This window comes from Antennarius striatus, chromosome 21 (genome assembly GCF_040054535.1).
Source record: "Antennarius striatus isolate MH-2024 chromosome 21, ASM4005453v1, whole genome shotgun sequence".
Classification (NCBI taxonomy): domain Eukaryota; kingdom Metazoa; phylum Chordata; class Actinopteri; order Lophiiformes; family Antennariidae; genus Antennarius; species Antennarius striatus.
This window is the reverse complement of record NC_090796.1, coordinates 15,503,097-15,530,332: the sequence shown is the minus strand read 5'-3', so window position 1 is coordinate 15,530,332 and position 27,236 is coordinate 15,503,097. Positions and strand designations below refer to the sequence as shown.

Genomic DNA, 27,236 nt, shown 5'->3' with positions numbered 1-27,236 from the left:
GCCGAACGCATCAAGACGAACCCGCCGTGTGCGTGTGCGCGTCTTTCTGCGCCGTTTTGACGCGTGAATCAAGGCCACCAGGATTTGAGGAGATACCGGGCCCATCGCGCTGGACCTCGGCGTTTCACTTCCTCCGACCAACGCTGTGAGAATTTACCTCTGGGGGGGGGCTCACCAGGCTTTTGACAAATACCGAAACGCAGGTCCCGAAATCCTCCGGTCATGCCGCGCACCTGCCAGACCTCCGCGCCCGGACCGGACTGCTGAAGAAGGGAACTTTTTGGCGAAGAAGTTGCCCCTCAGATCGGCTGTTGAAGCAGTGGGGGTGGAGGGGCAAAAGCAGGTCCCTTCATCGTGTAGAATCACCTTTTTTTCTTCACAGCTTCATCCTAGATAGGAAGGCGAAACGGCGACTTCGGTTGATTATCTGTCTTTCCTTTGCTATCCAATGGATATTCACTGCAAAGCAGACCCCTTCACAGCGATGCACCGTAAGTAGCACAACCCCAGCCTCCCCGACACTGCATGCAGGTACAAATAAAGAAGAACGGATCGTTTCTGTGGCGGAGAGGACGGCTGGCGCATAAACAGTCCCGGGTTGATAAAACAACAGCGTAGATGGAGGAATAATCTGACCGCGCGTAAAATTTAAACCGGTTTTTAATCTGAATTAAATAACTGACAGCAATGATTCTGCGCACATGTGCACAAATTTAACTTGTCATAGTAAACAAAGGCAGGTGGAATCACACCCCCACCCCCACCCCATACCCCCCAAGCTTCCCGCGCACTCCCCGGGCCCAATAAGTCAGGACACGTTAGTTACACGTGTGTTTTCACCTTATTCAAAAAGGGCTTTAGCGAGGTTTTAATTTGCAGTGTGTGTTTGTGAATAATTGATGAGTTCTTCGTGGGCTACACAATATGTAATATGAGTAATCAAAGCTCCTTCAATTATTTAAAATTATCCTGTGGGGAGTCATCAGGAGTCCTGCTCACCAAATATACTTTATACTCAAAGAAATATTTTATTTAATCTATTTCACATTTATTTATTACATTTAATGTGATTGCATGAGGATTGTGGTGTGAAAGAATGGAAATCTTGAAAAAAAATGTCGAATAATTAGGAATTCAGAAATCATACGTTGTATTTTATTTTGAAAAACAATAATTTAAAATATTAAAATTGGGAATATTTAGTTTTGTTTTAATGAAAAAATTATGAAGTCGACAAGAAAGTGTGGAAAAAAGATAGAAAATTTAAAACAAAGAATTAAATTTTTTTTATCCATTTAAATATAAAACGTTTAAAAACGTCTGTGTATTTTTCTGTTTCATGATTATTTTGCTGTTTATTTTCTCTAAATGTCACCAAAACTTTTAATATTTTATACAATATTTATGTATAATAATCTAATAAATTAGTATTTGCTCGTCCTCATCATTTATGAAACGTTTTAAACAAACGGCGCCTTCTTGGTGGCAGAAAACAGCTTTTTCCATGAATTAAATTTTGAAAAAAATCTGATTAAAACGTGTTGTTTTTTTAAATCTACAAATGAATTTTGTGGATCCAGCGTCTCCCTGCTCGTTACGACTTTATGTAATGTTACGGTGGTGTCTGTGCGGCTGTTGTATCCCACGTAGGGCACGGAGGTGTGAACCAGCTCGGCGGGGTGTTTGTGAACGGCAGACCCCTCCCGGACGTTGTGAGGCAGCGGATCGTGGAACTGGCCCACCAAGGAGTCCGACCCTGCGACATCTCCAGACAGCTACGGGTCAGCCACGGCTGCGTCAGCAAGATCCTGGGCAGGTGGGTGGAACGTGTCTGCGTGGATGGAGGTGATGGAGGAGAGAGCTTAACCTGCAGCTTCAATTATAATTTCATCGATTTATTAATAGAATTATTGGTGATTAGTGGAGTTCAAATGTGGTTTCTGCTTTATTTTTGAAAGTATTAACCCATAAAACGCATATTTAACCGCATTTTATTGCTTTATAAGAAATCGTCTATTCGTTTGAGATATTATGTGTATTAGAAATCACAAATTATATCAATAGAATACAAAAAAAAAAGATTTGTTCTGCGGGAAAGTTGATTAGTGGACGCGTTGTGCAGAAGCTGGACCTCTAACGCAACAGGAATGTGGACATAATTCCTATTTTTAATCAGGTTATTTGATTTTTGCAGATATTATGAGACAGGCAGCATAAAACCGGGTGTGATCGGCGGCTCTAAACCCAAGGTGGCCACGCCGAAGGTCGTGGATAAAATCGCAGATTACAAGAGACAGAATCCAACCATGTTTGCGTGGGAAATCAGAGACAGGCTTCTGGCAGAGGGCATCTGCGACAACGACACGGTTCCCAGCGTGTCCTCCATTAACAGGTAAGGAAGGAGAACCTTCTTCTTCTTCATTTGTAGTTGTGATTTGGGTAAAAGCAAAGAGTCCAACGCGCGTTAATGAAGAAGGCCTGCAGGGCGCAAATTGGAACGCATTTATCACCGCGCGTCTGCGCGCAACGCGCCACGCAAACAGAATATTGTTTGAGCAACTTCGCGCCGAGGCTGCCTGCGGTCTCTGAGGTGCAATTCAATCCTTCAGACCGAACTCCCTCAACAATCAGCAGTACATCCAGGACTGAGTGAATCTGTCGAGATGAAAACCGATCAATATTCGGTGACCAGATCCCGTGGCGCTATAAAGCAGGCCAATTTTCTCCAGTGCGTCTGACGTGCTGGAGCTGCAGAGGAAGAACACTGACGTGAAGGCAACGCTTTACATTTAGAATGTGTGCATAAGGTGCTGGAATAAAAATAAGGAATTTAAAAAGTAAGCTCGAAACATTATTAAAAAAAACAGGTTTTTAGTATCATTATAATTTATTTGTCTAACATGACGTGACTTGGAATTTTAGCACTTTTTAAACATGATGCAAGTCTTTCATGATATTTCTGGAATATTTGAATAATAATATGATAATATTTATATCTTTAAAAAACCCCTCTAGATTTATCAGAGTGCTGTCATTTATATTAACATAACAAGGCGTTTCATAAAAACGAAGCATTATTATTATATTTTTTCCTTGATTGTGTGGTTTACATTTTTAGAAACTACTTCATTCAATTTTATTATTTATGCTTCAAATGCTCATTTTTCTTAAAGCCCTTAAAGCTCTTCCACCTACAGTTGCATTTTGGGGCTTTTCCTGAATCTGTTTTTTACACTTAGTTTTACATTTATTGGGTGCAAAACTGTGAATTTTCTCCAAACTTCTTCATAGAGGTGGGATTAAAGCATGGTTTGTGACATCACAAATGAATGGGAAGCTAATATTGACAGTAGTAAAGTGGAAAGTTGAATCCCGGTGCACTGAAAATGGATTTTACACTCCAAGAACAAACATTTTAAAGATTAAAAATGACAACACATTTGCTTTTTTGTACATTCTGAAAGAAACTGGTTCCATTTTAAGGATTTTAATGAAGTCGTTGTGTTTTTTTTGTGCCAACAACCAAACTCAGACACGTCTGATTTTGACATTTGCTTTAATACACATGTAGAAATTGAAAGAAATTCATAAACAGCACTATTAGAAAAGCAGCTACAGGAGGACCCAGGACGCCCCCCGCCCTAGTAGAGATCCCTGGTGATGAACTTTGGTTAAGAGGCACTGTTCCATAGAGCCAGCATCAGCATTACATTTTAATGAGCTGATGGCAGAGCATGGACAGCTCCACACAAGACGTCTTTTAAATAGAGAAAAAAGGCTGGAGAAAATTCATTTCATGCTTCGTGGCTGCTTAAAAAGCCCCATTTAAGGAGGCTCAGACACATGTATGTGATAAATTCAAAACCTACATTAATATCATTAAAAGGGCCCCTGTAAAGTTTTTTTTTAAAATTCCAATTAAAGCTTTCTATTTAGGAGCCTTTACTTGTCTTTGTTTATGTGGGAAATTAAATTGTGAATACAAAAGAAGTGTAATTCTATCAGCCGGATCCAGCATGAGAGCTGCTTTGCATTTCTATTATGGCTTCATTCTGAAGATTTTTCCTTTTTTAAAGCATTTTTTTTTCTCAATGTGATGCTTTGCTCTCTCTCTCTCTCTCACACACACACACACAAAAAGAACGACACATAAATGAAGCGACGCACGTTTATGATGACTGACCCAGGGGTTGATATTCCAATCTGACGTTGGGGCTCCTCGAATCAATGAGAACATCCTTAGAGCTCCATCCCAGCTGGAGAGCATCAGCTGCTTGTCTCCAAGTTGAAACCAGTTAGAGCTCAGCCTTTTCCAGTTGGGTGATCCTACTGGGGCCAGTCAGGGGGTAGGTTGGGGGTGGGGGGGGTGGGGGTGGGATCTGTCTGACCTCAGGACTGTTGACAAAAGAGAATGCTCTTTTTAAACACCTTTCCCCCCCCTCCTATCCCTTCCTTCCTGCATGCATTATTAAACGTACCACCAACAAGTCCCACCCGTCCGTCCCGCTGGTGGACATAAAAAAAAAAACCCACGACAGAAAAAAAAAAAAAAAAAAGGTCCTGGTTTTTTATTGATTCTGAAGGAAAGTAATTTTAATATTTCTTCAGGGGGGGATTTTCAGCAGCAGCCAGGTCATTAATTCATTCTCTCAAATTGCTTATTCAATATCAAGAACATGGATACCAAATAAAGTCTTTTGGATTTATGTAGCGCTCGTGAGTCAAGGGGTCGAATAACTGTTATGGGGGAGAAGTGAAAAAAATTAAAACGTCAATACGCGCTCTGTGGAAAGGCTTGTTGTGTGTGTGTGTGGGGGGGGGGGGGGGGTGCCTCCAAGGGGAGGGTTTTTTAAAAAATATTTTTTATTTTTTCTATTCGTGACAGTGTTGGATTTTCTTTCTGATCCAAATCATATCGATGCATTCCTGCAAAAAAAAATAAAAAAAGTTAAAAAAAAGAACGAAGCGTTTATTCTCCAAACTGCAAACATGGAATAAAAAAAGCGGATGGAGGATCCATACGGAGTTCCAGCTTCTGGTGGCCGGCGTGATGGATAGTTTTAAAGTTTACGAATTACTGTGACAGCTCCCTTTCTCCCCAAGTGCCATTCAGATTAAAGGAATCTAATGCTGGCGTAAGCTTGTGCAAGGCAATAAGGAACTATTGCTTTCCTGTCACATATAATTTATAGCTTTCTATTTGCATCTGTTTGCCCGTGTGACTAATCCCCAACTTTTTCCTCCCCAAGCCCCGATCAATACGACCTCATCCGCATTGGCACATATGGGGGGAGTGGGGGGGTGGCTGGTCCTACAGAGATGTTTGATCCAGGACGCGTAGCCCCCCCCCCTCCCACACACACACACACACACACCTGATTAGTGTGGGCCAGGTAGAGTCAGTGAAGCCGATCATTGAGGTGAATGGATGTGATTTCATGCTTTGTTTGCAAGGCCAAAAAAGGTTTTTCTGCACACCTCACCCCCAGAAACGCCAGTTTTGGGGGCAGGGAGGGGGGGTCACATGTATGATGAAGATCTGATATCTTCATCACGCACCAGCTGACTCCTCCTTTTCTTCCTGCTCCCCCCCCCCCCCCCCACAGGATCATCCGAACGAAAGTCCAGCAGCCGTTCCACCCGTCTCCAGACGGGACGTCCCTGTCGACGCCGGGCCACACTATAGGTAACGTCATGGTTACGCCACTTCCACGAAATGAGGGGGGGGGGGGGTGTCACGTGAAGCGGATGCTTATGGTTTCTCATCCTCAGTACCCAGCACGGCCTCCCCGCCCGTCACCAGCGCCTCCAACGACCCGGCGGGATCCTACTCCATCAACGGGATTCTGGGTATTCCAAGATCCAACGGCGAGAAGAGGAAAAGAGATGAAGGTAAGAAAAGAAAGGAAGAAAAGAGTGTGTGTGTCTGTGTGTGTGTGTGTGAGGGGGGGGGGTTCAATAGGATTCAGCTATAAAACCCACTTTGCTGAAGTTGCAATTACAGCATTAGAAGCTGCTGCGGTTCCAGCGGATGACCCTTATAAAACACCTGAGTGTGAACTCGGCGTCGCCGCCGTGTCAATCTGCCAGCGAGGCTTTTTGATTTGAAGACACGACCTCCGCTGTTGTCTCCTGCAATTAATCTTTATGGAAGTGATTAAAGGGCTTTAGATAATTACATGTCAAGATGATGTAGCCAACCACCCGGGTCAGTCAAGAAAGAGCTCCTATAGCTCTTCCTTCCCCCCCCCCCTTTAACAAAAGTGGCTCCTCTACCTCAGTTGAAGCAGAGGCGGGTATAGATTATTGGCGATCGGCTTCCCCCGTAAGCGGTTAAACACGTGCGTGTTACCAACATGTATGAGGTGGCTGCTGGGAAAAAAAACAAAAAAAAAACAAGAAGAGGGGGGCGGGGGGGCAGTTATCTCAAATAGGGTGGGTTGGGGTGGGGGGGGGAATGGGAGCCTTATTTCCGCAGTGCTCCAGAATGAGAGCTAATCAGAGCACGGCGGCGGTTTACACAGCGTCTTCTTTGTTCTGGCGTTTGAGGGATATTGAGTGGAATTGATGTTTTATGTGCGAGCAGTGAAGTGGGGGGGGTGGAGGGTGAGGTGGGGGGGGTGTGTGTGTGTGGGGTGACTAATGACCTGTCAGAGGTAGATTTCCTGGCAAAGATATAAAAACCAGCATGACGTGGACATGGCAAATGACATAATCAAGCCTTTCCCTGTAAGAGATGCAATCGCGCGGCCATAATGCAAACGTCTGGTGTTTTCAGGGGTTCATTTTCCGCCGGTGGAGGACCTCTCATATTAGCCGGGGTGTAATGTCTAGTCACTGAATGATAGAATGCACACATTTCTATGCAGATTGCTACTGAAGGGCAAAGAGGTATTAAAGGGCATGGAGAGGAATAAGGTGTGTGTGTGGGTGTGTGTGTGTGTGTGTGTGTGTGTGTGTGTGTGTGTGTGTGTGTGTGTGTGGGGGTGAGGGGGAGCTGGTCTGTTTTGTGGAGGTCTTCCAGGTGACAGCACCATGTTTCTACGGCTATTCAGTCTCAAATGATTCCCCTGATGCGCTGCCATTTCTGTGATTTAGGTGCTCGGCCAGCATTACGATGAAAGAGAAGAAAGCTGTGTGTGTGTGTGTGTGTCGGTGTGTGTGTGTCAGGGTAGAGCGCGGTTCTTATGTACTCCAGCTGGGGTCTACCCGGAACCAGCGGGTCAGGGATGCTAAACGTGAACCCCAGGTGGAGCAGCGTCTCACCCGGACCCACGGTTTGTAAAAGGAGTTTATTATAAAGGATGTTAGCCTGGAGATGCTAATGTCCTGTTAGCTCCCCCCCCCCCCCCCCCACAAAACAACAACAACAACAACAACACAGCCTTCAAAACAAGGAAATACTGGGAAGCGTTTGTACAGAAGAAACAGGATTACTTTTAAAAAGGGCTGCAAATAGTTAAATTTGAAATTCTTCTCCAAAAATGACAAATCTGATTTGAATTCAACAAATCCCAAACGAATCAACCAATCACGCTCGATTCATTCATTCCATGCTTCTTCAATATCGTCACGGTGACTAAAAACTGCCCTCTTAAATCCCAATCAGCTCGTCCTTGACCTTTGACCCCTCCTACCAAAACGCTTTCAATAAAATCCGTCGATGACTTTTCTGAGTTACGTCGGACACAAAACAAACCAAACATCGCAACAACCTTTTCTTTATCATCGCTAAGCGTTAGCGTAGCATCGTTAGCGTTTGCGTGGAGACGGCGGCGAGGAGATTTTTTTTTTTCCCACAGGAAGTGGAATTCTTTAGTGCTTCCTGGTTTGAATCCTTCCCTGAGGTCTGTTTGGCTCGCGGAGCCTCGTGACGATTATGACACAAGCGGTCATGATCAAGAGTTGTGTGAAATGTGAAAAAAAAAAAACAAGGGAGGGGGTCGAGTAGGGGGGGGGGGGGGGCGCAGCGGTGAAATGGATTGGCCGTGTCGGCCGGAGTATTTGTTTTTGGCGGCGGCGTGGCGTCCTGCCAAGCGGCCAGACAGTTTCCAAGTCAGCAATGCCCTTAAAAAAGGACCCACCCCCCCCTCCCACCAGCACCATAACCCCCCCATTACAGGAGGGATGTAGAGATAATGTAGTGTGACACACGTTATGTACACTGGGTCCCCGGCAAGAGGAGCTTCAGGGACACAGGTGTCATAAGAGCCATTAATCTGCTATCGTCACGTGTTACTGCAAATTAAAAGTAGCGTGTTACACTTGGCAGCCATTGTTGTGCTCAGACAGAGTGGGGGGGGGGGCTGTTGGGTGTGTGTGTGTGGGGGGGGTGTGCGTCAGGGATGTCCGTTTTACAAAAGTGACATATATTAGAATTTGCAATTCTGCAGAGGAAAGCTATTACCTCTCAGATTAACGTCCGAGAAGTCGACACCCCCCCACACCCCACCCGACCCCCCCCACACCCCACACACACACACACACACACACACACACACACACACACAGAAAGACAAAGGAGGAGCTGCTAAACACAAATGTTTCATAAAGAGTCTCATATTAACGCACAAATCTGCTTTGGCGAGGGTTTTTTTTTTTTGTTCACCTTTGTGCGACGAGCGAATGTCTGAATCGACCTGAGTCGACGGCTCTGTGTGTGTGTGTGTGTGGGGGGGGGGTCCGCCGTGGGGGGGTGAAGTGTGTCCGGCCTTTTCAAAGTAGGAACCACCATAAATTGCACAATCAGACCCACGGTTGATTCTTAATTTCAGCCTTTTTCTCTTTTTTTTTTCTGATGGCTTTCTGGTTTGGGGTGTCGACGCTTTCTTTCTTGATTTATGAGAGAAATACCAAGAGAGAAATTTCATGATAAGACGATCATCATAAATTTGAAAAGCCAACAACAATCGCCAGTGGCAGTCAGAATGGATGTGATTCTGTGCTTCAGTAGCTGTTGAATTAATTATTTCTCCTCTCTGAGCGTCATGACGACCGAGCGGAGGGTTGATGAGTGATGGAGCAGGACGCCATCACCCCCCCTCCCTCCCTCCCGCTCTGTGTATCAGCATCTGTTTTGGATGGGAGGGTAGGTTGGTGGCGGGGGGGGGGGTGAATCAATACAGGAGCAAACAGCAGAATGTCATCTGCAAATTAACACAGCCTTCAAAAGCAATGTTTTTAACACAATCAGGCAATATCTTGATTATTTTCTTTATTTTTTTGGCCTGTAAAATGTCATAAAATACCATTTAAGCCAATGTGACATCACCTAATTTATTCTTAATCAATGTATAATTAAATAAATTTTTTTTAAAAAGCAGAAAATCTCGCATTTCTTTTCACTGTTTGTTTTTTTCTTCTTCTTCTTTTTTTAAAAAAAAAATCGATCGATTTATTGTGGAATCCTCTTCATCGTCGATCACCTTTTCGGTTTGCCGGCGAAGCGGAACGAGCGTGGCCAATGTTTCGTTTGATGTTTTTCCACCAGTCGAATCGTTCAATTAGAAAAACAAAATACAGATGAGTTCATCCAATTTGTTTTAATTTGATTCCATTAACGGAGAATTGAATGAGGCAGGAATTTATAGAGGAGCGTTATTGTGAAATCCGTGACTGTGTGTGTGTGAGGGTATGTGTGTTGACATGTTAGTTAAACAGGGGGCAGTTGGAGGGGCGGGGGGGTGATAAGCTGATTCATCTTAAGGGAGGGCGAGGGCGGGGGCTTTGGTGACCTCGAGGTGCCGGCTCACCTCCTGGAGTCCATTCTGTGAATGCTTTTATTTTGAAATCCTCCTCCTTCCCTATTGGAGGACAGAGAAAAGCTGCTGCTCACACCCAGACTGCTCTTCATTCACGATGACTGTTTCATGTTTGGCGGTTCTGTCGCTCTGACCCGCCCCCGGTCACCCAGTTGCGTTGGACGACACCCCCCCCCCACACACAAACACACACACACACTCCCTGCTGGGGGTCGCGACCTGTGGGTGTCAAACCCGCAGAAAGGAGTCTGCAGCGAGGAGCTGGTGATCTGATCTGATGGGGGGGCTCCCTCGTTACCGGAGTGTTAACACACACCCATGTCAAGATGAATACACTCCTGTCCTCAGATGATCAATAAACGGCCATGGAGGGGGTGGGGGTGTAATGCAACGGGAAAGCATTAGTTTTTATATGCAGCATCTCTAAATCTGCTCCATGTGCAGCTAAGCTAATGAGTGCTAAATGTTTCAACCAAAAAAAAGTGTGTGTGCTTTATTAACGCTGCTTAAAGGAACAGTTCACCCAAACATTTGAATTCAGTCATTACTGCTCCCCTCATGGCGAAGAAAAAGTGAAATAAGTCACTTAGAATAAAAAAAATATGAATGAAATTTGATCACAAAGCGCGGCGTTGTCGCGCTTAATGAGGAACATGGATTGGAAAGAGTTACAAATCCTCCAGAAGCAACAAAAAAAGATTTCCTGCAGCTCAAATGAGAGAGATTCTAAAATTAAACATGCTTACTTACACATGTAGTGAATACCTGTAGTTTCTTAGACCACACGTGTGCTAACAGTTTTAGTTTCGATGGTTTTGAAAAAGGGTGTAAATCAATTTGAGATCTCACAAAAAAGATTTCTGGAGATGTTTATTAAGAGTCTTTTTATCTTGTTTTAAAAAGTAAGAAGAAAAAAGAAGACAAGTCTCCACCTTCTTCAGGTGTTTTGGACGGATGATTAAAATTATTTTACTCCAGAAAAAATGAAATTTCCCCCTATTTTACTTTTTCATTCGAGAACTAGACAATACTGAATTTATATTTCTGGATGAACTGCTCCTTTAAAATTTGTAGATTTTGTGGGATCACCAATAAGCTGATGGGGATGAGTCTCTGGGAGGGCAGATGGGGCTGTCAGTCTGCATGGGGGGGGGGGGGGGGGGGCTGTGCTGACCCGGGATGGTTTGTCTTGTGTGTGGGAAGTGTATTCTTCAGTGCTGAATGACAGGTATGGTGGGTGGGTATTGATCAGGCGCTGCGGCTCAGGCTGGCTGATGGAAAGTAATTAATGACTCAATTTGCTTTGGTAGCAAAGAGAACAATTGAGTTTGATGAAGTGACGAGCGGCGGCGAGAGAAGGTGACGCCCTTCATCCAGACTGATGATGAATATTCACCGCAATGGAGCAGGATATCCTGGTTAGAGGAGGACTAACTGTTTACCCCAAGCTGTTTGCATTCAAAATTAAAAGAAATAATTCAACTTCAGGAAGATTTTTTGGAGAGATAAAGCCAGGCTAGCTATTTCCCCCTTTGTTTCCAGTCTCTATTCTAAGCCAAGCTTGCTGCAGCTTTGCATGTGTTGTATTTAGACTGTAGTTTTTGCACAAAAACTGCAAACGCTTGTATTTATACCCCATATCGACGAAAAAACAGGTGCATTCTCCGATGCCTCTGAATCTCCAAAAGATCCCAAATTATTTTGCAAGATTTTAATGTCGCTGTAGCTGCTGAGCTAAAAGCCTTAGCATGCATCCCATCTGAGGAGGGTGCACAAGCTCAATTAAAACATTTTTTTTTAAAAATCCTCCACCTTCATGCAAAAAAAACACAAAAAACAAAAATGAATGAAATCCAAGCTCTGAGGTTTTGGGGCCGTTTGTGATGAATCCTCATTTTTGGGTGAACTGTTCCTTTAGTGTGTGTTTTTATAATCACACTGGTGCGTCGCTCATTTTGACCAGAGAACAAACTGTAACGGCACGTTGTTAGCAAACTTGACATTTCACAGCTATCAGCACAATTTCTGGTCACACACACACACACACACACACACACACACACACACACACACACACACACACACACGTTTATAGCTCTTTCGGCTCTTCATGGGGGAGTCGGGTTCATCCTCTGGTCTCAGCCTGTGAAAAAAGGTCAAGCTGCAGAATAGAGTGGCAATAACCCTCCCAAATGGTACTATCACGCAGACATGATTGATCAATTGAATTCCATGGCAGGAAAAAATGTGGGATTAAGTAGAGTATTATAGGCACAATGAGTTGAGGCATGATGTTCATTTCAAGTTCATTTCAGCTCCCCCCTGCCACCAGATCAGGCAATCAATACGAGCCTTGCATATCATATATCACCTCTCTCCCAGCGAGGGGAGAACATAATCTGTCACAAATTTAGAATGACAGATTTGCGAGGGAGCTGAAGCTTTCTGGGATCCAGGGAGGAGACCTGGAGGCTCTGCAGCCTGGAGGAGTAGGAATGGGGGGTGGGGATGGGGGTAAAGTAGGATGGTCTGTAAAGGCTTTACAGCACATGTGTCAAACTCAAGGCCCGGGGGGCCAAATGTGGCCCTCCACATCATTTTTTTGTGGCCCGCAAGAACATAAAAGGGTCAGATTGTCTAAAAATAAGGAGGTCAAAAGTGTGCTTTGACCAAAAACTACATTTCCCACAATGCAGTAATTCAGCCCATTTTAACTTTGACAAAAGCATTTTGAACCAAGCTATTTTCCCAACTTGTGTTTGATGTTATTTTTCTTTATTCAGTTGGATAGTTTGATCCTTGATCGATTATTATTGATTACAAACTAAAAGAATTTATGTTTACAACAGATAAACAAACAAACATATTATTTCTGTGTTACTGTAATGCTTGCAGTTGGAATAAGTAATTAATTCAGTTATTTAACATCAAGGAGAAGTTATATTTATTTTACATTTATTTTACATTACATTGAGTTACATTTAGTTACATTTATTAGTTACATCCGACCCTTTGAGGACAGCCGTTACCGTGGACCAGTGCTTTTCAACAGGAAATTCCTGGATGTTGGATATTTTGGTTTCTCCAGTGCAAATGTGAAAAAGGGAGAAATTGTGCTTTTTTTTCCCTTCTTTTTTTTTTTAAGCTATAAAAAAACAAAACACCTCTTGATTCCTGTCAGGGAGGGAGGGGGGGGAAAGGAGAAGAAATCTCCCGGCTGGGGGATGAAAAGACGCCGTGATGCTCTCGCTCCTGCTTACATTCTCATCACAACATGTGTATATTTGCAAGTGATGGTAATCCATCAATTACCAGAGGGCTCTGAGATCATGATGGTGCTACTGCTGTGGTGGTGGTGGTGGTGGGGGGGGGGTTGCAGGGAAAAGCCTCTATGATGTAGCCGGTGGCTCACTACAGCCATTAAGGAGTGGAAAAACCTGCACTCCATCCCTTCCTGTCCTCCTCAGATCCCCCACAGTGGAAGGGGTGGGGTGGGGTGGGGGGGACGCATGAGGAGAATATAAAGTGCACAGCTTGAAGTGAAGGCCAAGCTTCCCAGGCTCTCGATTGTCGCTCTCTCTTCTTATAGATGGTTCAGATGGTTCTGGCCCAAACAGTGATTCTCAGGGTAGTGTGGAGAGTTTACGGAAACACCTTAGGGCCGATGCCTTCACCCAGCAGCAGCTGGAAGCGCTGGACCGGGTCTTTGAACGCCCCTCGTACCCCGACGTCTTCCCCACAACGGAGCACATCAAACCGGAACAGGTTAGTAAAGCAACGCAGCACTCCAATCCATACACACACACACACACACACATACACACTCCAGCTAATTATGGGCGAGTATGAGTAATAACACAAGGATGACGCATGCAGAAGTGATTTTTGTGATGACAAACACACTCCTGGTGTCCCCTGTAAGCTGGAATAAGAGTCAGGTGATGTAAAATTAATCCTCAAGCTGGATTTTTCTTCCTATTTTTGTGTGTTTTATTCGCCTCTTTCTTGCTTCTTTCTTTGAAATGCATTCACAAAACCCTGATGTCACAACCACAGCCGCCATCCATCCTCATTTTAAAAAATTAAGAGGCATTCTTATAGAACAAACACCCCCCCACCCGTTCAAACACGCCAAAAAACCCCCAAAAAAAACCAAAACGACAGCCGCTAAAGCACCTCTTATTAAAACCTCCAGGTTTATTACAATGGATAACCTTTATTTACTTTCATTAAACTATTAAACAACAAGCGACTATTAATTTCTCCCACCAAAAAAACTACAAGTCGGACCCATAAAGCAAAAAGCAAGTCGACTAATTGAGTTCATTTTAATTTCTTTCCAATCGGGGCGAATTACGCAGGTGATAAATCAGTGGGACAGGCCTCACCTCCAGAAGAGGGCCTAATTTGCAGCTAATTACAAAACTGATTTCTACTGGAAGATCAATACCAAAACGAATTGGAAATGACTTGCAATCACAAAGAGCATCAGGGAGAGTATTAAAAAGGCACAGGGTCAAAAAAAAAAAAAAGGGGGGGACAAGTAAAGGAGCGGTCTAGAAAAATCAGCTTTAATTTAATGTGATATTAATCAGAGCATGGGAGCCTCTTCTGGAAAATGTGGCCCTATTAGCCAGTGTCTGGGCATTAAAAACCCATTCTGGAGATGCAAAACTCAATGGATGCACCCCTCCCACACTTCTGCGAGCCATTTGGTCATCCCTTTCAGACGCATCTTTTCAGAACCCCCCCCCACCCCACCCCACCCCCATTCCTGCCCCTCCATCTGCATGATAAAACGTCTGTTTGGCGTCTGAAGCCTCTGAGGATAGAGGAAAACATCCGACATTGTGCCGGCGAACAGTTGTAGCAGACAATTAGAGTTTATCGGTGATAGTGGCGGACAAGAGCGGGGTCACGGGCGTCCTCCTGTGGGACCTCGGCGCCCCCCCCCCCACACACACACACACACACCCTCACTGGGCTATGGACAAACGTTGTCATCATTCAGGCTCCGGAAGTCTCTTCTCATTTATAAAAGCTGCTGACATCTGCCATGAGCGAGGAGATGGAAGTAAAGGGTCAGTTCACCCAAATTACAAAAAATTGGAATTTTGCTGCAGGGATTTAAACATTTTGGATATTTTTTTATGTTTAAAAGTCTTCCTAGAAGCAACATCCCACTTCTTCTGCATAGACTGGGAATGGTTTTAATGGGTTCCCAATAAAGATCGAGGTCGAGAAATCAAAGTTTAACCAAACAGATTTCTAGACAGACCTTTCAGCAACATTGAATTTTGAAAAAATAACTAAATTTGGCATTAAAAGTGTGATTTATTCCCATATTTTTGAATCAGACGTCTCCTGGTTTAGGAGCGTGAGTGTTCAGCAAAAACTTTTGAGAAGTTTGGTTTCATTCCTTAAATGAATCCAGAATCTAATCTTCCCAAAATTCACAGAAAAATAACTGTTTAAAGTTCCAGGAATGAATTTTTAAAGTTTGGGCTCATGAAACTAAAAATGATCTTCAACAACATATTATTTCACGCAAGAATCAAGATCGGATGTAGTCTGATTTACATCCTAATTTTGCAATTAATTAAAAATTGACACTTTTATAAAGAAAAATAGATAAAAATGTTTTCAAATCTCTTGAAAACAGAATTTTAAAACAAGCATCAAACTCTTTTTCTCTGTAATAAACAAACTAAAAATAAAAGCGTGCGTTGAAAGGCATCTCTGGTGTGATACGGGTGAACAGGTTCTTTAACGACTGAATGCACAAAGAACAAAAAAAAACCAAAACTATTTTTTTGCAGTCGCTGCTTAAAAAGAAAGTTTCAGAAATCTAACAGATGCATCTTATTGTGCATATTTTAAATTCCGAAGCATCTTTTCAGAAACTTTAAATGGAGTTTGAGTCATCATTGGAAAAGATTTAAAAACAAATAAGAAAATAAAAGCGTGTGAGTGGAGTTTTGTGTCTTAGGAGGCCTCAGTCGCAACACTAGCGGCGCTTAAAAATACACAATTTCCTTTAGAGGATGAACAAGTCCTTGAACACAACACTTGACTTTAAAACCAGGTTGTACAAGCTCTTCTTTTCAAAAAATAAGTAGCAATGAAATTTAAAGGTGCTTATTTTAGTGTGCAGACTGAGGAAGGTGCCACATGGCGAGCCGGTAACAAAGCAGACCTGCTTTCTCCCTTGGCTGATCAGGGGTAGGGTCGGCAGCGGAGCACAAAGGGCCAGCTGACGCCTCGGCTTTTCACCCATCTCAAAATCCCACTTCCTCTCAGACAATACCAAAATACATTCATGATATGCTTGAACTGCCACCCTGCAGCTCCGGACGGCGCACACACAATACTCTCACACAAATTTATACGGCGCGGGGGCCTGTGTGCAGCTTAATGGAGGAGGAGAAGGGAGGATTTCCATCTTGGTATTGTTTGCTTGTGTAATGATTCAACTGTCCTTTTCCCAGGCTAATGAGTACTCGCTCCCTGCCCTGAATTCCGGTCTGGACGAAGTCAAACCCAGTTTATCCTCCAGCACCAACCCAGACTTGGGCCCCAGCGTGTCGCAAAGCTACCCCGTAGGTAAGATCCAGTGCCGCCTTTCCTTCAGTTTGAGGGTGGGGTTTGAATGTAAAACAAGCAAGGAAAGGAAAGTTTAAAAAAAAAGTGTGCAAATAAAAGCAAAACCAAAAAAAAAAAAAAAGTGAAGTGTGAAGACTTTTTTAATCCCATTTCACTCCCGAGTTGGAAAAAAAAAAAAAGGTGGATCGATGATGTGAAGAGCAGCTGGTTTATTTTATTTTATTTTTTGTTTTTGCTGAGCGAGCAGGTTGATAAGAGGGATGTCGGCTTTTGGGGGTGGTGGGGGTGGCGGACAAGGACCTTTTGGGGGTGTCAGCACATCAGAACCCTGACGGTGTATCAGAGCGAGGCCACCGTGCAGGACTGACGGCGCCTCGGCCGCGTTTTGCTCCCGTGATTTGTTCGCCCCGGAGACAGTTTGCGCGTCTCCAAAACACGACTGATGTTCCTCGGTAAATACTCTCTGGCATTTTCTGCCGCCTGACGCCGTGATCATTTTTTTTCCTCCCCTCCCCACCTCCTCCTCCTCCTCCTTTCCCCTTTTCTTTTTTCCCTCCCTCCCTCCCTCTCTTCTCCCTGTCACAGTTAATGGCTGCCTGGCTAATTGAAATATTGTTCCGTTGTTGCCGTTGTTATTACCAAGAAGAAGGTTAGGTTTACTGAAAGTTTACTGTCGGTGGGGGCCTGAGATTAATATACAGAGCTTTTATTAAAATTCATATAATTATGCAGCTGCCATCAAAGGCAACGTGGGGGAGGAAAAGGGTGATGGAAAATTGCAGCAGCCCTCCTTCTCAGATGATAGCCAGGCCGGGCTTATGAGAAGAAAAAAAAAAGAAAATAGAAAGGCTCTTTTCTCATTAACATGTGGGAGGTAGGTTTTCCCTGTAAGGCAGGCCTCCTGAGAAGAAAGGTGTGTGTTTGTGCTTTGTGCCCCCATGGCCTCCGAAAGAAAGAAGGTCCGGCTCTGCAGGCGGCTTTGTTTGCACCTGGGATATCTTAGATGGCCTCCGCTGAGGAATGGTGGTTGTGGTGGTGGTGGTGGGGGGGGGGGGTAGGGTCTCCTTACGGCGGCACAGGTGCAAAAAGAGGAAGAGGGTGGAAGAGAAAGGATGCATAAATTCACCCCAGTTTTCTCCATCCAGAAAAGAAGGAGACATTGGAATCAGACGGGAAAAAACCTCCTCGGGTGAAAAGTCAGGCTGACATTTTGGGAGTGGACAGATGTTTGTGGACAACCTGAGCTTCACGCCCGTCCCCTCACATAGTTTGCATTGCATTGATTTATCTTATCATCACAACTGAAAACGGTTTCATTCATGATTACTAGGAGAAAAACCAAACCAAACTGATACTGAATGGGAATCTGATTTTGTTTTTTTTTTGTTTTTTACATGGAAATACTTCATTGTTGGTTATGAATGAGAAGCAGTTTCCTGTTTGTAATTAAATAACTGAATCGGCACAACCGATATAAATACTAGCAGTGGCTAACGTCGATTTTATCGTGCAAAACGCGAGTTTTTTGGGCGCAAAACTTTCTGTTTGTTTGCTTGTTTGTTTATGTATTTGTTTGTTTGTTTTTATCCTCTCACTCCAGTTTGGCTCCAGTAATAAAAATGGAATGAGTGCAAGGATGCACAAGAATTGTAGCTTCGCATGGTTTCGATAACATAGATATACGGGGAAGGATTGAGCTGAAGTTTAGCAGCTGAACTCACCAAGACCGAAAAATCGATCGAAAAATCGATTGATCGATCGATTGAACTCTTCTTCTGTTGCTTCCCGACAGTTTAAACACCGCTGCCCCTTGTGTTTGGACTTGAGTACTGCAACAATGCATAGCAGTGTTTGTGTGTGTGTGTGTGTGTGTGTGTGCGTGTGTGTGTGTGTGTTCATGCCCTTTCCTTGTATCAGAGATAGAACGTGCACAGAGGTAAATCTGATGTTAGCATCGACACCCTGACTCCAGGTTTAATTACTATTTGGCTCGCGGCCCCTCTGCTGGGACTCCTGCCGGCGTGGATGATGTTCAGGTGCGTCGTTGGCCCCCCCCCCCGATGGCGGAGCATCACACTTTAGTTGCCAGCGATAAGCCTACCAGAGGAAAGAGCAGTAAATTATCTGCAGTGCTTAGGCCGCGATCCAATTTCAAATTAATTGTGTCTTTACGGGGGGAAAGAACTGGAGATTACGTTTATCCTTAAAATGTTTTCGAACACCAATTAAAACGCCTGCAGTTATTGATCTTGTTGATTTTATGGCTACGGAATTTGCATAATCTATTAAAGATGAATGATTCATGAAGTGTTCGTTTGGCAGAGATCAGGATGGAGTGAAAAGACTTGAGAGATAGAAATCTTTTGTGTCCTCTGCTTATCCTATTAAGACCCACAAGTACCTGCAAAGCAGCCTCCAATAAGAAAGGGATTTAAGGGCATTGTGCACATCATCAAAATTCAGAGGCAAGAAGCCACTTCCATTAAAATGTCCTTTTTTCTCTTTCCCTCTCCTCCACATTAATGCTGTATTACCTGCTAAATAGTCCCTCTTACCCCATAAAAACACCAAAGGGTTCCATGAATATGTGGATAGGACAATTGCATATTGTGAGGTAATTTCTATTGTTGGTATGGGAAGTAATTTCTTTGATGAATTCCCTCCGAGAGATGAATTTCATCTCAAGTGCTTCTTATTCTGGTTCATTCAAACTGCTTAAAATTCAAACAGTGTGGGCAGATGAATAGCAGGAGGACGAGCCCTCAACTTTTTTAAATTTTTTTTTTGTGTGTGTGTTTTTGGAGAAATAAATGGAGAGATAGCCTTGATACGGACGATTGTCCACTATTTCTATACAGAGTTTCTGTATTTCCTGAAATTATTCGGAGCCCACCTGTTTTTTGCGAGGGCGCTCTGGGGCTTCTTTTCGATCGTTGAGTGGATTCCCTCGAGCTCTCAGTGGGAGTTTTACACTTCTCCACTCAGCGCCTGCATACTGAAGGCTCTTTAAACATATTCCCTGCTGAGCCTGTTAATGGAGGCCTCTAAAGGCTTAAAGCCCCTGTGTCAATGACTCCTCCAGCAGCTGCCTCCATACGCTCCCGTCGATGCTCAGCCCACACAACACGACCGTCCGCCCAGGAAGACTCAACTTCACTCCAGTGAAGTTTCTCCTTAGAATTTTGTAGCTTCACAACAAAACAGCGATGCGTTATCCTCCTAATAATTGAAGCAGATGGGGATTACCTTTAGAAAAATGCTGTTTGCACCCCTTTTATCCACATGTGTCAAACTCAATGTCCCGGGGGCCAAATGTGGCCCTCCACATCATTTTATGCGGCCCGCGAGGGCATAAAATGTCAGAGTGTTGAAAAATAAATAGGTCAAAAGTGTGCTTTGATCAAAACTACATTACCCACAATGCAGTAAATCAGCCCATTTTAACTTCGTCAAAAAAGTTATTGTCTTAACTTGTGTTTGATGTTATTTTTCTTTATTCATTGATAGTTTGATCCTTGATTGATGGAGTTCTGTGGGTTCAATAACCTGACAAATTAAAAAAGATTTGTGTTATAACAGAGAAACAAACATCTCTTTTTCTGTGTAACTGTAATGTTTGTAACTTGATCATAACATGCATTCATTGCCGCAACTTCTGCAGAGCTTCTGTTGTTTGAAACATGGGGTCTAACGCTTTTAGCTTGGAGGCTAAGTCCCCATCTTCCTTTAGAGCTCCAGCCTGCGTGAGTTGATGATAACAGGACTTTCATTCCGACTGAACTGTTCCCGTAACTTTGCCGGGCGAGCGCCGGCAGGGCGAACTACAGACGAGGGGTCGCGACCCTCCGTTCTCCGATGAGCAGCGAGCAAAGATCAGATGGCGAACCTGCCGTCAGTGATGAGTGGCCCCCGCAGGCCTACGCGCTCCGAAATTAATGCTTATTTCATCTTCACAAAAGCAAACTAACCTTTGAGCACACATTTGATAATGAATGACTTTCAGCCGGCGTTTGGGGAATTAAAGCAATTTGGCTCTCCAAACATTCTTTACTTAGTTGTAATTAATTAGGGCGCTGAAATTTTTTGGCTTGTGATAAATTGCCCCCATTCTGCATATAGCCTAGAAAATGGAGGTCAAAAGTTTTTTCCGTTGTTGTTGTTGTAGCAAACATGAAGGTGTCCCTGTCATGCTAAATTTAATACTCTTGCAAGCAAAAAGAGCGATTCGCAAACGACTTTGTTTCACTGCCAAATAAAGGGAAGGTCACCCCCGCTGCACTGTTTGCGTTTTAAGACACTGAGGCGACGCTAATGCAAAAAAAAAAAAAAACCAGAGCGCCAACCTTTCTTGTCATATTGGAAATATAGTTAGAAACATGTGGATGTTCAAAAAACATAAAAAAATAAAAAATGATGATCTCTCCCAGCTTTTACTCAAATTCCACCACTCCCCAACAAAAGCCGATACTTTAAAGCACCTTAGCAGCAGCGATCGACGTCCTCCCGGCTCGGCTGCGACCTTTACCTCCCAAATTAAGACGGAAATCAACAGGCGTTCGTGGCAGCAAACCGAAAAATCTTTGAATTGATTTTCACAGGGGAGGAAAAGAAAAGAAAAGAAAAAAAAAAAAAGGAGGGCAGAGGAGAATAAATAGCTTGATTCGCTGGCGGTCAATCTGAGGCAAGCATGGGCAACATAAAGACGATCCTTTAATGAGAATCTGGACACACATCTCTGTTGTAAAAAGCAACAAAAGCTAGGAAGCAGCTAATGAGGCTATCATTACTGTAGAGAGTTCTCTGTGAAAGAGGCTTTTTAAAAAAAACCAACGGGTTTAAAGCTGCAGACGGAGCTGCCAGAGTTTCCAGGAATACATGAAACAGGCCTCAATGGATGATTTCTCACACAAACACCATTTTTTGTTTTTTATATATCAAAATATCTTTGATACTCGTCTCTTTTTGGATTTCTAACCTCATTCCTCCAGGTTTTGTGCAAAGTTTTAGAATTAACGAAAATGCGTCTTGTATCGTGTTCTAGATTTCATGGTGATGTCATTGTTGTCCAATAATCATTGACTTTATCCTTGAAATCAGAATAAAAAATCTCTCTATCCTCCAGATCGGATTAATTCATTCTGCATCCTAAACCTTTTCTTTTTTATGTTTAAGGTTAAGTTAAAACTGATGAATCACGTCTTTTGCTTCGTCTCTCACAGCCAATCTGACTCAGGATCAGTATTTGATTTGGAAAATTAAAAGCATAAGCGTTATTTGCACATCCGCACGCAGTTTAAATAAACTAAAGCGGCCTTAAAGGCAGGGATTCTGCTCTCTTTATGGATGTCATCTTTCTGAAAGGAGGTAATGAAGAGATAGGAGTGTTTACTTTTATCAAACGTGTGCCGCTGCTGCAGTAATAAAGAGGAAAAGATTGGCTTGGTGTTTGCAGAGACAGTCAGACAATAGTTACCAGACCTACACGCCGCCGCGCCCTGCTGGACCCCCCGCCTACAGCACTCCCACGACTCCCCTTGGCTTATGTGCACTGGCTTGTGGCTAACTAATTCTTATTGTAAATGAAAGGTCCAGCATGACCTCACTCTAAAGCTCTTTTACTCTGCTGCGCCGGAGACTGGTCTCCCCAGGCTGCACCACGCAGGCTTCAGAGCTGCAAGGAACGCAGAGCTGCTGCTGCTTTAGAGTCAGATTCAAATGGAAAACTGGTTTATTTATGGCATGGATGGGATTGGGAATGAAATTCCCAATGGTGGAAGTTGTTGTTGGATCGTTTTCCTAAAGGGTCTGGGGGGCGTGTCTGCACGTGTTTCATTATGGAACTATTTTCTATCTGTATCACTACGCGGAAGCTTGACTGTTGCAGTACAATTGTATTCTCAGACTAGAGCACATTTGTTTGTATAATAGATGTCAAAAGTTTAGAGACAACTTCCCATGCAAATGAATGGGAATGTGTCTCGAAACTTTTGACATCTTCCAGTATGTTGTAATCTACAAACTTTTTTATCTACCGGGTGCATAAAAACATTTTCATTTTCATGCATTTTTCGTAATTTAACCAGATAAAAGTTCTCTCTTCACTTAAAATATCTTTTTAAAGACAAAGCAAAGGATGTAATAACTTTTTTTTTTTAAATGCTACAGCAGTAAATACAAACTGAGAATCCAGTTAAATGAATAAACGGATTACAAAACTAAAATAAAGCAGGAACGACACCTTTTGTCACTTTTACCAGCCTAAAATCAATTTACTGTTGATTATCGACGTAAAACTTTTCCCTTTAGGGTCTCTGACGGTTTCTCTGTTTTCCTCACGCCGACAACAGTTGTGTTATGATCATCACATCCACCGGTTCCTCATTAAAGCTCCAGTTGGAGATGCTTTTCCCTCATAGCTGACAATATAACAGGGGCCTCTGCCACCCCGGCCCCTGTGCAGATTGGGGTTACGTGCTGTTGTCCAAACGTCCCGGCGGCTAGCGGTGACGACCCGGACGTCACTTTCAATTATGGAGCTGAATATCTGCAGCCAGACGGGGCCGGCGAACTCGGACTTTACAGCCACAGAGGAAGGAAAAAAAAAAAAAAAAGAGAGAGGGTTCTATTTTCAGACGCGTCTGAACTGTGTAATGAGGACACGTATTTATTCAGGCCCCTCAAAGCAGCAGCTGCCATATTGTTTTAGTTTTGACCCGGGCAGGTTGAGCCGCTACGAAGCGTGTTGTCGTTCCGACTGATGAGGTGATGAGTCAGGATGCAGAGTGGAACCCTGGGAAAGCAGAAATGATGATGACTGATGCTAAAACACCTAAAACAGACGAATAACTAATAATCACAATATATAGCAGGTCAAATAAGCTCCGCCTCCACCTGCTGGATTAGTGATGTTCACGCTAACCTGCTTCAGCATGTCTCCAGGTGACACATTTAGCTAGAAATCACTGATGTTGTGTTTGATTTTGCCCCTCCAGGACGAGATATGGCCAACACGACCTTACCAGGGTACCCCCCCCACGTTCCCCCGACGGGCCAGGGCAGCTACCCCACCTCCACGCTCGCTGGAATGGTTCCTGGTGAGTGACAGATGACATCACTGCTTTGTGATGTCATCAGCAGGAAGCTGTGGATGCAAGGGGGGGGGTGGGGGGGTTAGGCGCCAATTTATGCAGAGAGGTGATAAATAGCAGCTCAAAGGGGAAGAGGCGCCCACTTCCTTATATCAGTTCTCTAATATGATTGGACCAGACAGGCCGAATAAGCGATCAGAGACAGGAGAGGACAGTCGCTCTCCTCTTATTTGTTCATTATCTGTCCATTCATGCTCCAGACCATATTCACACCCCCACACCCCCTTTTTTCCACTTAACCTGCAGTTCAGGTTCACAGAAAACAGCCGAAGGTCAAAAGGTACAAGAGCGTAGTAAATATTCAAAGGAGGTCAGATTCTTTTACAAGTCCAGCATCAGACAACACGACCGTTTGTTTTTGTTGTTGTTGTTGTTGTTGTTGTTTTTTGCTCCGGTGTGATGAAACCAGGAAAGCAGCGGCGTGTGTCCCGCGTCAGCACATCATTTACCGATCACATGACACATCACGGGCCCAGGCCCTGCTCCTCTTCCCTCCTTTATGAACGGCCGCCACCAGGCGTTTATCACCTCAGCTGAGGGGGGTCGCGTCAGCCGTCCTATTTATTTCACCCGCTAGTTAGCAGCTAATCTGGTGGAGGGAAGCGTATTTCACTGTTTGGATTTTAAGTGGATTTCCATCTCAGGGTATTTATTTATTTTCTTTTGGGTTTTTTTTTAACTTATATGGTTTAAAAATGTGAAACCTCTGAGCACAAATGTAAACCAATCACAGTGCAGATGAGTGTAAAATAAAAAGTGATGTAAAAGAAGGAGGAAATATCTATAAGATAAATAACAAGTAAACATTCAAAATGCATGGAAATACATATTTTAAGGTACGCATGTCTTATTTTATCGACATACTGGTAAAAAGAAAGCAAATTTAATTAATTTTGTGATGAAAAAAGCTTTAATTCATTGCAATTTGCATGAATTAACCCTTTAAAATCGCAAGAAACTTGACTAAATTTCCTTCCTTTCTAATTCCTCGCCCCAGCCACATGCATCCGCACCTCTATACGGTGCAGATCTTTTCCTTCTTCTTTCTTTCAAATTCCATTTTTAAAATAGCCACATTCCATTTCTCGACATATTTTTTGGAAAGCCGTTTAGGAGCCACCAATAAAGCACAGCTGGATGTGGCAGCGCTCCTCAGTATGACTTTAATAAAACTGTTAAATCATCTCGGTGGGGAAAAACGTCATGTCAAACATTCTTTTACTTTCCATTTGTTCTTATGTGGCACAAAGATGGGGGGGGGGCTTAATCCCATGGCTTGTGGTTTTGTGTTACAACCCATTCGTCCTATACACAACCACTAAATTTAGTGACAGGCGCAAAACACTGTTAAAGCAAAGCCATTTCTCACCAGCTTCATATAAAATCTGGCCTTTATTGTCTCGTAAAAAAGGAAGAAACGTGTTGAACCAACAGCAGTGCTCACTGACGTGCTCCAAGTTACTTCCCCAGCTATGAAATTCTGCCTCCACCAGAGCTCAGATAGGAGAGGTTTCAGATTGGAGATGTTTAAAAAAAAAAAAACCTCCAGGAAAGGTTGCAGGATTTATTACGCAGATCAGAAATGTATGCATGGAGCTGTTTATTACCGCCCTGTATTTATTAGACCGGTTTGGAATATACCAGAGGAAGAAGAATGGGAGGGTATCCATAACTGGGACGGGGGGGGGGGGGGGCCGCCTTCGGTGTCACATCCTGTATTGTTCAGTGTTGCATAACTTAAGTGAAATGAAAAAGAAATAAATTACTTGCTCGACTGGTCTCAAAACGACAACGATCATTTTGCCCTCAAATTGCATCCTGTTTTGAATGAAGAGGAATGAGTGCATGTGAGGTGGTGGTGGTGGTGGTGGTGGGGGGGTAATGGTTCGACGCATTCAAATGCTAATTGATTTGCTGGTTTTTGTTTTGCAGGGAGTGAGTTTTCGGGGAATCCCTACAGTCATCCGCAGTACACCACCTACAACGAAGCCTGGCGATTCAGCAACCCAGCGTTACTAAGTGAGTCGCCGCCGGCAACACGACCACTGACTGACCGTTAGCTAAACCCTCCACCCAAACTGTAGCCTCAACAACTGCCAAAGCATTGCATTCCAACTATTTTTTATAGCAATAGAATATACAGTGTGCCCTCGTTCTTTGCGGTTAATGCGTTCCAGGAACCTTGTCGTTATATGGCGGGATTAACGAATCCCGCCATATAACGACAAACTACTTATCTAATTATTTACGGTAATTTAAACGTTTTTGAACCCTCCCCATACTGATATTAAACCACCCTCTATCTGTATTACCTTTTCCCACACTTTTATCGACTGTTTAAAGCACTTTGGTATCTCACGTAAGTCTGAGACTTAAGGAACGTAGCGCACTTCCGGACGCCGTCAGCCAATAGAATGCTCCGTACGGTGTCACGTGACTGCCGACCAAAAATCCACGATGAGGTGAAGTCGCGAGCGTTGTTGCGCGAATGCACAAGGGCGCACTGTAAATACAATATATATTTATGGAAATTCAGCATTAGACCTAATTATCATTAGCACTCGACATCAATCATGAATTTTTAGTCTGTTTTAGAGTTGGCATGTTTTGCTAACTAGTCTGTTATTTAGTAGTAAGTGACCATTTCTCCAATTTATTAATCAACTCGGAGACAAATAAAAATTTTTTTTAAATATTTTATTTTATTTGAATCAGATAAACTGAACTGAAGTGTGCAATCACTAGCATATCATGCTAACTGGCTAAATGTTTATCAAACAGTAGCAATTTAGCTTTACTATTATTAATTAACAAGTTATTAAATTACCATTAGACATTTTTTTGTCCTTGAAAAGGAATTGTCAAATTTTACTCTTAGAAAATTTTCAATCATTTATTGGACGCTATTTAGCACGCAATCTTTACATGTTGTCTGATTGGTGAGATACAAGCACAGGTACCAAAAAGGGGCGGGACTTAGGCAGCGGTCACTTCACTGTAAACATAAACAAACAACACATAAACAAACAGTAAATTTGGTATTTGTTTCAAATGGTTCGTTCTTCTGTTAACTTCCAGGTTCCCCTTATTATTATAGTGCCGCATCGAGAGGCTCCGCCCCTCCCACTGCTGCCACTGCCTATGACCGTCACTAGTTACCATGGAAACCAAATCAACCTGCAGGACCATGGCCTTAGCCTCCATATTGCCCCGGTGTGAGCGTCATGGCCCACCGGACGCTGAGCAGCGGCGCTTAAAATGTTTCCGGCTCACAACATTAAGTTTGTTTTTTGTTTTGTGGGGGTGGGGGGTGGGCATTCCAGATGACCCCCATCTTCTCATGCCAAAAAAAAAAAAAGGTGTCACCTGAAGTCTCACACATGAGGAAACGCTTTGCTTCAAAATAACAGAAAAAGACTGAAAAGATCAGAATTTACTTTCCCCTCATTCATCCCATCACGGATCAATACTGTACATTCCTGTTATTGACGGCCCCCAGCAGGGGACCCCCACCCCACCCCACCCCACCCAGGAGCTCATGCAGGTCGTCTCACAGTAACTTTTTTTTATTTTATTTTTTTAAATCTAACCGATCACCGATCAAACGTCCAGCATGAGTAAATCGCTTCTGATGCCATGAGAAGATTAGGACATGTTCTCTGTGATACACAATCAAGATGTAAAAATGAAATCAGTGAACATCTGTGCGAGCCGTGACTCTATA

The 27,236-nt window shown here is 43.4% G+C and overlaps 1 protein-coding gene across 2 annotated transcripts; it reads left to right on the top strand.

Moving 5' to 3' along the window:
- Positions 1 to 26,771, top strand: pax2b (paired box 2b). Of its 2 annotated transcripts, none has more exons than XM_068305232.1 (10): positions 1 to 491; positions 1,651 to 1,816; positions 2,195 to 2,392; positions 5,607 to 5,686; positions 5,773 to 5,892; positions 13,351 to 13,526; positions 16,250 to 16,364; positions 23,357 to 23,458; positions 25,445 to 25,531; positions 26,610 to 26,771. In XM_068305232.1, the coding sequence occupies exons 1-10, from the start codon at positions 449 to 451 to the stop codon at positions 26,729 to 26,731; spliced, it is 1,209 nt and encodes a 402-aa protein (XP_068161333.1). In that variant the 5' UTR covers positions 1 to 448; the 3' UTR covers positions 26,732 to 26,771. The 2 variants fall into 2 exon arrangements, with proteins under 2 accessions (XP_068161333.1, XP_068161334.1); XM_068305233.1 differs by having other exon boundaries at positions 26,591 to 26,771.
- Positions 26,772 to 27,236: the final 465 nt, after the last annotated feature.

Excerpts from the sequence above, each read along its gene's own strand:
- pax2b (XM_068305232.1), top strand. The coding sequence starts at position 449 with ATGGATATTCACTGCAAAGCAGACCCCTTCACAGCGATGCACC. Across the intron at positions 5,687-5,772 it reads GACGCCGGGCCACACTATAG|TACCCAGCACGGCCTCCCCG; the intron begins GTAACGTCATGG and ends TCTCATCCTCAG. Across the intron at positions 23,459-25,444 it reads GCTCGCTGGAATGGTTCCTG|GGAGTGAGTTTTCGGGGAAT; the intron begins GTGAGTGACAGA and ends TTTGTTTTGCAG.